Consider the following 11,741-nt stretch of genomic DNA (forward strand, 5'->3'; position numbering starts at 1 on the left):
GGGTAACTTATAAAGAAGTGATTATTTCTTACAGTTTTGGAGGCTGGAAAGTCCACAGTCCAGGAAGTATATCTGGTTGAGGGCCTTCTGGGTAGGAATTCTCTACAGGGTCCCTTGGTGTCTCTGGGTATCACATAGCAAGAATTGAAAGATCACTCCTGTGCTCCTCACAGTGACACCAGTCCACATCCCTGGTAACTCATTACTCCATGAATGGATTTATCCATTCACTAGGGCAGAGTTCTAAGATCCAGTCACCTCTCAAAGGCCCCACCTTTCAAATATCATAATTAGCTTTCCCACCTTTGTAACATTGTTATAGTAGCAATTAAGTTTGCAACACATGAACTTCTGGGGTATACATTTGACCTATAACATTCTACCCTGGCCTCCAAAGTTTATGTCCTTCTCACATGTGAATACATACATTCATCCCATCCCCAAAGCCTTAACTTGTTTCAGCTCAAAAGTCCAAAGTCCCATCTGTGAAATCAAACAAGTTATCTACTTCCAAGGTACAGTGGTGGGAAAAGCATAGTGTACACACTGCCTTTCAGAAAGGGAGAAGTAGGTCAAAAGAAAGGGGAAACAGATCCTAAGAATATTAATACAAATAGATAACGTAGAAATCTTCATTTTAGTGTCAGGTGACCAGGCAAATCTCAAAGTTCTCTGTCTATACTGCCCTTCATCTTTTTATCCCATCTACAATGAGATAATTTAGTCTTAAATCTGAACATCAAATGAAAGAAAAGTTTATAAGTATCTCAAGAGAGCCACTCAACCAACACTGAAAACCACAGAGTCTTTCTTTGGATCTGAATCAAACAGGTTGTTTATATACATTTTTCAGAGGTTCCAGGGGTGCCTCTCACCTAACACAGTCCATCCACACCCTGCATTTTGGCCGCCTCACAATTGATGGTAAGCCTCAGCTTGAAAACAGTGGAGCTGGTGACCCAAAGCAGGGGAAGGTGCCATGGACGAACTTGGTGAAGCCCTCTCTATATCCCACGTTAACCACCAAGAAACCCTATTAATCGTTAAAATATATCACTGTTGCTTAGTAACTTGCCTTGTTGGTTTGAGTGTTTTATATTATACCCACTAGTAATAATATTTAAAAATTTTTCACTTCCTTTTCCATCTTTTCCTAGATAATGCATAATGCATAGTATGATTTTTGTGGTATACCCAAGATAAATCTATCTTTTGCTAAATTCGTTTTAGTTCCAGTGTAATATTGGTATCTCATGTTAGTATAGTGTGGTAAACAATTGTGTGTGTATTGGAGCCCTGGACTCTAGTACTTTATGGTAATTATTTGGTCTGTTTGAGTATAGAAGGGGTCTGTGTGTGTGTGTGTGTGTGTCTGTGTGTGTGTTTATGTGTATGTATGTATTTGTTGCTTGGTAAAAAACTCATTCAAATTTAATTCTCTAAGTCTGTTTAATGAACTTTGGAGTATACTGCATTTTATAGCTAGGAAAACTTCCTTTAAAAAATATGATTTAGGTTATGAAAACTCTTGCTGTAATACTAACCTAAGTTAAAATGTAATCTCTTTTATAGGTGAAGTCATCATTTTATTACAACCTGGAAAACATGAATTTCCATTTCGCTTTCAACTTCCATCTGAGTAAGTGAAACTACATAATTTTGCAATTATCTTTCCCTGCAATATGTCCACCCAATTGTGTGGGTACAAGGTATCTTCTGACTCTCCAGTACACATGTTTATCCTGAAGAGCCCCTAAATAGACTTACCCTGCTTGCTTTTTTTTCCCTCCCAACCTAACCCAACATATTAAGCCATGCTTTTCCTGGTTTTACCTGAAAAGTAAACTCGTAAATTAATGTCTTTGCTTTGTTTCAGACCTTTAGTAACCTCATTTACCGGGAAATATGGAAATATTCAGTACTGTGTGAGGGCAGTTCTGGAACGACCCAATGTACCTGATCAGAGTGTAAAACGGGAACTCCAGGTTGTTAGTCATGTCGATGTCAACACACCAGCATTGTTAGTAAGTTCTTCCTTTTTCTCTTCCTCCTGCCCTCCTTTCCTCCTTCCTTTCAATAATAGCATCTGTATTTAGCCAGTTTAGTGGTAGCCTGTCCTGTCACTTTCTGATGGCTTACAAAATAAAATCTTGTAACCCATAGGCATTCACTATAAATATATGATTCTAGGTTAGGCAAATTACAAATTGTGTGTGTTAATACTATTGATTATGTCCCTGCTGTTCAGGGCTTCTTTTGCCAAAAAGTTACACAGGCTTGAAATGCATTAATAAGCCTTAATAACAATAATGCACACACAGAGAGGAGTTACTTTTACCAGAGCAGCCACATTCACAGGACTGTGATATTCTAAACTCTTCAATAATAGCAGGTTGAGGAACCGTAATTATGGAAGAGTATTAATCATGCTCAGCCTGTTATTGAATCTCAGGCCATTATACTATGTATCCTTCCATTTTGCATGTCATTTTCTAACATTAAGTAAGTGCACGCAGCTGCCGCTGAGATCCTTTCACTTATCATTTCCTTATGACAGATTTGGCCACATTAAAGCATTGAACTTCTAATAATCACCAGAAATACTGTAGACTGATAAGAAAGATTGGGCTATAAGTAACAACAGAATAGGCAAGATGGAAGCTAATGAGCTAGATTCTTTTATCTAAACCCATATTATCAAAATAATATAAAATTATACCTTGTACTTTCATGATAGCTGGTAGGACCTAATGGTTCTTCATTTAAATATGAATGAATGATTTTTTTACTTCACAGAAAATACTGAGATAATTTAAACTTTCCCTCATGATTCTGATGGGACAAAGATGTATTTTTAGTATTGGAGGTTTCTTTTTCTAGCCAGTGTTTTTAAAGGCGAGGAAAAAGCCAGCAATTAAAAGTTGTTTTAACTTTTATTTTCACATGAAAAAGCAATAGAATTTAGCTTAATGATCATCTCTTGTTTGTGAAAAGATAACTAATGTACCATAGTTGCGTGGTCTCTTGTGGCCAAAATCATAAAATAGCCAGCACCCACCTGACATGGCTTTTAGCTATGACTTTAACACCTGCTTAAAACCCTTTTTGAAAATTGATGATGCTAAGTGTCTTGTATTTTTAAGAACTTCTTACAATTGGGAAGTTAAATATTTCTAAAATCTTTATGACCATTATGACAAATAATTTAAAGGGATTTTGTTTTTGCCAAAAAACAGATACAATTTATCTTTTACTACTCTTTCTATAAATAGGAAAAAAATATTGCAAGTGACTTAGGTTTTACAGTAAGCTTTTGGTGAATGCAACTTGTAAACTGAGCATTTTAGATTTTGTGTCTTTTCTATTGATACTGCAGAATAGAATAGAATACTGTAGTGGTGTGGTGTGTTTAATAACCTTTTCAGATCTGTTAACACTGGGTATGTTGTTGCTCTATTACACAAAACCCCAAAATCATTCCAAGTTAAGAACACTTGAAACTTCTGCCTAGTAATGCATTTTGAAGTAAGAAAAAAAGAGGCTGTTCGATTATTCAACATACGAGTCTTAAATGCTAAAACAAATATAATATTCTGATTATTGATTTTTAATCATTTATTCTTTCACATGATCTATACATAGTCTTAAAAAATAGTTCTGTCATGTTTATAGATAGTAATACAGATTTTTATTGCTTTCATAGGGGATGACATATGATTTCCTAGAAATATAATGTCTTCAGGGTAAAATAGGATGGTGTCATGCCAATTTGAATCTGAAAATTTACCTTACTTTTCCTAAACAGGGAATGAGTTTTAAATACTTTGTGTTTCAATACATATTTTGCCTAATATGTCACATGAGGACAAGAAAGGCCAATTTGTTTTTTGGTAGAAAAATACTACTATTCTATGAAGAAAGACATCATTTTAAGTTCTATGATTTCTCTAGCGTGGCATAATTAAGGTCATTTTATTATTTGAAATTTTCAAGACCCCTGTATTGAAAACTCAAGAGAAAATGGTTGGCTGTTGGTTTTTCACTTCTGGTCCAGTCTCGCTGAGTGCCAAAATTGAAAGAAAGGGATACTGTAATGGTAAGCAAAATGTTTGAAAGTCCAAATGAAAGATTCCTTCATTTTATTAGCTAATTTTGAATGACTTTAAGTAGATTGTTTTGTAATGTAAGAAGTATATTGTATTTTAAATATGAATAATAAAATTTTGTTTTTAATATAAATCATTGACATTTAAATATTTTTAAATAGATAAATATATTTCACTAAGTCTAGTTTTTCTGACTTCAGTCCCGTTACTTTAGTAACAAAGAGTAAAACTGGAAGAGTGGGAAAATGCCAGCATCTTATTTTAATGTTGCAAAAAAATGTCCACAGTTCTATTGCTCAGAAGAGAATGAAATATGAAAAGAGAGAATGTAGTATGAAAATACTGCTAGGCATTCTGATTTCATGCTTTTTTGATATACACTAATACGTGGGACTAGGACGTAAAACAGTAACACGTTTGACAGTCATATTGATAATAGAACTACCATTTGTGAAGGGTTCAATTCCAGCAGTGGATTAGGCCCCCACTCCAGCGTCTGGCTTGTTGGAAATGAATGTGCTATGGAATGGTGTGCTGTGTATGCATAATGTAAAACCAGCCTACCCCCTCCGTCATTTTATTTATGCCTTAACATTATTAATTCCTTAAAATCAAAGGCTTTGTTCTCTTATTAGGCAGATTTTAATTTGATAGGCACTAATGAGTTTGTTAGTGATCTTTATATTTAGAACTGAATCATTAATTTGTATGTCTGATCTTGACTTATATAGATAGTGGTAATTTACATGTCTTTAGAATTGCTGATGTAATATTGTTAAATTAGAAAAGTGAATAATCCAATAATTAGAAAATATTATTTACCACAACCTGCAGTGAATTTTTTATTTCTCTGACTCAGATTTACAATATAAGTTTTACATCAGGGTTTCTCAGTGTGTTAAAGTAATGTTGGAACATTTCACCTTAAATTAGTAATGGCTATATTCAATTGTGGTGAGAACTTTTTGGAAACTCTCTGAATCCACCCTGTTTTTGTTTTCCTTTTAGGAGAAGCTATTCCAATCTATGCAGAAATAGAGAATTGTTCCTCTCGTCTGATTGTTCCCAAAGCTGCTATTTTCCAAACCCAGACATACTTGGCTAGTGGGAAAACAAAGACAGTCCGTCACATGGTTGCCAACGTGCGAGGAAACCATATCGCTTCTGGGAGGACCGACACATGGAATGGGAAAACTCTAAAAATTCCACCTGTTACTCCGTCCATCCTGGATTGCTGCATTATCAGAGTGGACTATTCCTTAGCTGTAAGCAGAACTCTTTATAAAATTAAAAATATGTAGAATGGAGCAAATACCTGGTGCCATGTTACTATGAATATGTACAGTTAATACCTAGGACAATGTTATTTTATGTCAGGATTACCACCAGTTGTGGAGTATATGAAGACTGGCCTTTGTTTTTCACCAAAAACTATCTCCCCCAAGGGATTTAATAAAATAATGTAAAATAATTGAGGTGCATTAAGGGGCACTTGTTATATTGAAGACATACATTTAGTTTTCTATAATTATTATATAAACCATGCCAACATACAATAAAGTATGTTAATATCACAGCTCCCTGTCACAAAGCATTTATTATATATTATGTATTCTTCATTTTGTTTGTTCCCATTTTATTTAGTCAGGACAATTCACAGTTGAAATGGGGGGTTGTGGCAGGTGACAAAGATATTTGTTTCTATGAAAAAAGAAAGTAATCGAGCTATCTATTATGAGGTTTAACTTATATTTGTGCCTTTTTCTTTCCCTTTTTTTTTTGGCATATTAGGTGTACATTCACATTCCTGGTGCTAAAAAATTGATGCTTGAGCTGCCATTAGTGATTGGTACAATTCCGTATCATGGTTTTGGCAGCAGAAATGCCAGCATTGCCAGCCAGTTCAGTATGGACATGAGCTGGTTGACACTGACGCTACCAGAACATCCTGAAGGTAAAATTTTGAAGTTCTTTCATAATCACGTTTTGTATAGGAAATACCTAGGAACAGGACCTGTAAGATAGTAAGTGCTCAAATGTTAATTACTACTTCTACTACAACTTATTATTTCTTATTGTTTTTCTTATTAAAAATTCATAAAACATTATTCCTGGAAGAGACCTTGAAAGTTTAACTTACCCAGCACACATAGCTGCTGATGGCAGATTCAGGAAAAAAATGTACATTTCTTGATTTCAATTTGCAATTGTAAAACAATGAAAAATAGTCCAAATAAAAGTACAGAATGTTAGGTATTTTCTATAGCCGCATTTCAGTAATATTTGTCTACCTTGACCATAACACACATCTCACAAAAGTAGAATATAATCAGTATTAGTAGTAGTTTAATAAATTATTTTGCTGTAATTGGCACAAAAACTGATTATTAGAGGGAAAACACCATATTTTTATATTCAAGTTTAGCTATATTTCTTGTTTTTGTTAAGAGTTAGAAGAGATTAATTAATTTTTTTTTTTTTTTTTTTTTTTTTTTGGTCTTTTTCCGTGTCCGGCAACGGATCGCAACCCTCAGTGTTGCCCCCGTACCGGACCGGGACCGGCAACGGGATCGCAACCCTCGGTGTTGCTCCCGCGCCTCGCTCAGCCAGTGAGCGGGAACCGGTCTGTATGTGGGATCCGAACCCTCGGCGGGAGCGCCGCCACGCTTCCCAAGCAGCGCACTAGCGCAGTGCGCCACCGGGCCAGCCCCTGAGATTAATTAATTTTTGCATAGGTTTCTTAGCTCCAACTCCATTTCTATTTCAGCACCACCAAATTATGCAGATGTAGTATCAGAGGAAGAATTCTCTAGACACATTCCTCCTTATCCTCAACCCCCTGACTGTGAGAGAGAAGCATACTGTCCTATGTTTGCCTGCATTCAAGAATTCCGGTTTCAACCTCCACCTCTTTACTCAGAGGTAAACAAAGCAAAGGAAAATTGGACTTTTATTATGCTGTTTGCAAATAATCATTTGCTCTCCTTCATTCATTAAAATAGCTGTTGCTGACTCATAGTTACTAGGGGAAACATAAATATGTTTTGACAGTGGTGATAAATTATCACTGATCCATTTACCACATATTCCAATATTTTCTTTGTGATCTATGGTATATATATACAGTATCATAGATTGCCTTTAAGGTATTTTATGTGGCCATGGACTATAGAGAACCTAAGCAACCTACTGGGACTTACTACTAATAAAGTCTGACCAACTTGGTTTATATCCTAAATAATTAGAAACAAATAAGAGAATCATTTTAAAGAGGGCCACATAAGTAATCTTAGTCTGCCTTTTTTTTTTTTTTTTTTTTTTTTTTGGTTGATCCACATCCTAGTGACATAGAAGAGACACAGCCTGTTTCTTTCATTCTCTGAACATATTTCAGAAATCACTGTGTTGATCACCAAATTAGAATGTTGGTTCTTTCCTTCTGTCTTTTTATGGGAGAGGATAACTTGAGGATAACTTAAGGTTAATGTAAGAACATAAATGAACATCAAGACTGAAGGCAATAGAAACTAAAGAATACAGGAACATTCTAGTGGGCCAATGGATTCATTGCACAAGTTTATATGGTGGTTGTATGTCACTTTAAAAAATGAGATGAAGATGTGAAAAGTCACAGAATGTAACCGAAGTCCTGATGAGGGTGGGATGAGTAAGTGAAGGGGTGCCGACGTTGACCTGAGAGGAGGGATTTGTAAATAGTGGAAACGCTATGCGAGTATACCTTTAAAAAGGTTTCTCAAAGTGGAACATAAGTATCTTAAACTTAAGGCAATATGGACTCATTGGGAGAAGACTTGACTTGGAGCATGTAGCAGCACATGGGTGTGTAAGGCGTGAATAGGAAAATGGCTTACTCTGAATACTAAGTGAAACCTGCAGGTTTCAGGGTCTTCATGATTTCTTACCATAGTATCATATTCAAGAACTGAAGTCTTTGAAAGCATCCTTTCTTGAGATCTTGGTCATAGAAGGTCCTAGTGAAATAATACAGTTTTCACTCTTTCAATAGTAGGTTAAACTGTAGTTTATAAATTGGCTATACAGTATTATGAAGGCAAGAAGGGGTTTCTTGAAAAGCTTGTCAGTTTAAAGGGGAAAGATGAATTTCAGTATGAAAACACATTTTGTTGAAGGCTTTACTTCTTACCCCCTTCAAGTACTTTGACAGGATATATGTTTGATTTTCCTCATATCTTATTTACCTAGGAGCATGTTAGAAAAAGAAGGGGGTTATATCTTCAGGATGCCTTGATAACTGTACAGTCCAAAAAAAAAGCCTTTTCTTAACCTACCTCTAGTGGGATTATCAGATAATGTTTTTAAAACTCTAGGCCTAATTGATTGTCTTTGGAGTTTCTGCTCTTTACAGTAGCAATCTCATTCTCACTTATCACTAACTCTGAAACTGGACAAGGGAAAAATCCATACGGTTAGCATTAAATAGAAGTAAATACGAATATTTACTTCAAAAAGTTCACAGAAAAATAGAATTAAAAGATAATACAAATCTGTCCTTGAAATTTTTGAAGTACCCTTGTATGTATACCTAAGGTTATTTCTCAAAATAAATGCAAGATCAAAAGAGAGTAGGAACACCATTTTTTAAAAAGACAAATTTAATTTCTGTCAAGAGACACAAGTCCACTCATAGCAGTCTCTGCATCGTACACTGTTATTCTGGTTCTTTAGTAATTCTGTTTAAACTGTGATTTTCTTTATTGTTTTGGTGCAATATTTTATTATCATTTAACCTCAGGATATTCAGACCAACAGGATTGTGTTGCTGCTAAAAGTCTGAGCAGTGTTTTTACTGTCCCCCTACCCCCATTCATGGTCACACGTTCACTTGTTTCTCCTTCAGTCTGTCGTTTTCCTGAGCTGAGAGCATTTCTGGACACTAGTGGCAGGGGAGATAGGGATTCCCTTGATAGGGATTTCAGAGCAACCTAGAACTTTGGTTTTCTCCATGTCCTAAGAGTTCGATCTAGAACCCTGGTGCTTCCCTTGCAGAATCCTGTACTTCATTCCAAAGGATTAACTTATCTTTCGATCCATATATTCAGCTAGAAATAGAAAAATTCTTCTATGGTTAAATTTTGTATTTAAAAATTAGTTGGCCATTGGATCAGGGATTTTTCTACAAACATTAGGTAAATGTATGCTTTTTACCCTTCTGGACATACCTTTCTACTCTGTAATCATATAAGCATCATGTACACTTCTTCATTGTATGCCACTGCTTAAAATCATAATGCAAAACTGTTATACCAGTAATTGTACTGTAATTGTCACAAAACTTTACTCCTTGCTTTGGTTTTTAGTGATTTTTTATTTTGCTTTGGTTTTTGTATCTTTAAACAGGTATGTGTATTTAAGTGCTGTCCACACTGTTTTATTTTTACTGTAGAAGAGATCATCTTCAACTATTTGTGGACTTCTAAGTTATAGTTTACATGCTGTGTCAAGACATTGTCCATCTCCATGCATGATACCAAAACAAAGTGAGAGAGACAAACTCAAATTCTGTGGATGGAGAGAAACGTTTTTTTTTATTTAGTTCCATGTAGAAAAGTAGCTACTTCACTACGGTTGTTTAATCATGTTTATTAGAGAAATCATGAAGTACCCCTGCAAAATTGAAGCAAAGCTAACCTTGTATCTCTTAAGAGAATAGCTGAAAGATATGATTTGCCTTACTGAACTGATATTGGTATATCTGACCTTAGGCAGTAGGTTGAAACTGCATACCTTTTTATAATCAAGATAATTTATGAATATAGAAAATTCTACATTGGAACAGAGAATACTTGGGAATGAAGCTAAAAATTTAGCTGCTGTTATTTGCTTTTTTATTCCCCTCTTGCTCTTGTTTAGTTTGCAAGAAAAAAAAAAAAAAAAAACTGTGGCCTTAGAATTTTCTTTTTGATGCAAACATTTTGAAATTGGAACTGTGCATCTTTTGGCACACAAATCCTTCCTTGGGCAAAACTTTAGTTTTTGTTTTTGTTTTGCACAGTGAGAAACTCAATAGGTAGGAGAGTTGCGTTTTTGATAAGTTATGAAAACTTTTTTTTTATTTTTACTATTAAAAATTTAACAATTTAACCCACAGGGGAAAAAAAAATAAAGATTGTATTTTATACTCCTGTTTGAACCCCATGGGTTCCTTTTGTTAATAAAATGATTACACTAATACTGTGAGTTGCTTGTTTTGTTTTTGTTTTGACTGTAATTTAAGTTATTATAGACTTAAGGGAAATCAATACCAAAAAACAAAGTGTTTCTCCTGTAAAGATCATTGCTTCTGTCTATTCACACTATCAAGAGACAAGGCACGGCCCTAAGGATTCTGAGCTTGTTTTTGTAGTGGGCTCAGTTTCCAAAAATAATCAATTTTTAGCATTCTGTGAAGAGAAGTAGTTGAGATAAGTAAGGAAGCTTAAGCTATATTGGTTGTTGAGAAAGCATATCTTCATTTATTCTCAAATGATAATACCCACTCTTTAAAGCCTCCTGAGTTTCAGTGATTGCTTGGCCAGAATATCCCCTGGATTGACTTAGCAGGTATGCTGGGCAGTCAAGGAACTCCTGCTGTGAAACTGGCAGAAGTAAACCTCCCTTTTCTACATAAACACTCAAGCAATGTGTTTTGTACAAGGAGTGTGTGATGGTAAGTCATCTCAAAAGAACTGCCCAGACCCTTTGTTGTGGACAATTATAACCTTAGCTAAGTGGTAAAAATTAGCCCAATTAGTTCACTCTCCAATTATTTTTAATTTGTGAGACGGTATTCCGAAATAAATAGGTCATTTCTGAATCCATATTTGTAATAAACATAAATTGAAATACTTGTCTCACACAAATAGGCAAAATTTATAAGATCACTATTAATGTTTCTGCAGTTTATATTGGAGAGTTGTAGATTATAAAATTTAAAACTAAGGAGGACACTACAAAAAAACCAGGACAAAGCCCTCACATTGTGAATGAGGATACCAAAACCCAGAGCATTGTAACCTGAGAGCTTGGCCTGCATTCTCTGTATGAGGTCCCTGCTTGCTCTGAAATTTCCTGATTCTAGATGTTAATAGAAGTGATGGAAACAGTCATTGCTTTCAATTACACAGTTGCAGACCTGGATGCTAAACACGCTAAATCAAGAGTCTTCAGTGTTTGTTTAAGAGCCTCACTTCCTGAAAAAACACCAATCTTTTACTAAATTGCTTCCTAAGTATGTTTAATTAGTAATTGCAGTCTTTTCTTAAACAGAAATCTATGTTTCTACCTTTATATTTTGAAGTAATTATAAAGTTACAGGAAATTGCAATTATGGGAGAGTAAAGTTCCCAGTACCCATCATCTGGTCTCCCCCAGTGGTGACATTACATAACTGCAGTACATTAGCAAAACCAGGAGACTAACACAATACAGACAATTTAGCAGAGTTCAGACCTCACTTGGATTTCACCAGTTTTTGCATGCACTCCTTTTTCTTGTGTATGTTTTTGTGTATAGCTCTATGCCATTTTATCACATAACAGTAAATATGTGGAACTGCTCCATCACCACAGAGAAACTACTTCTGTCTGTCCCTAACCAACCCTACACACACACACA

At 35.1% G+C, this 11,741-nt stretch overlaps 1 protein-coding gene across 1 annotated transcript; it reads left to right on the forward strand.

Annotated features, from left to right (window-relative positions):
* Positions 1-1,556: 1,556 nt before the first annotated feature.
* ARRDC4 (arrestin domain containing 4) lies at positions 1,557-10,319 on the forward strand (the record flags this gene model as incomplete). Its single annotated transcript, XM_008568478.1, has 7 exons — positions 1,557-1,639; positions 1,877-2,024; positions 3,994-4,096; positions 5,115-5,371; positions 5,898-6,060; positions 6,874-7,028; positions 7,433-10,319. Coding segments are annotated over 7 exons (966 nt in total), but the record flags the coding sequence as incomplete, so codon positions are not given.
* Between the last annotated feature and the right edge of the window lie 1,422 nt (positions 10,320-11,741).

Source organism: Galeopterus variegatus, unplaced genomic scaffold (genome assembly GCF_000696425.1).
Source record: "Galeopterus variegatus unplaced genomic scaffold, G_variegatus-3.0.2 Scaffold413, whole genome shotgun sequence".
NCBI lineage: Eukaryota > Metazoa > Chordata > Mammalia > Dermoptera > Cynocephalidae > Galeopterus > Galeopterus variegatus.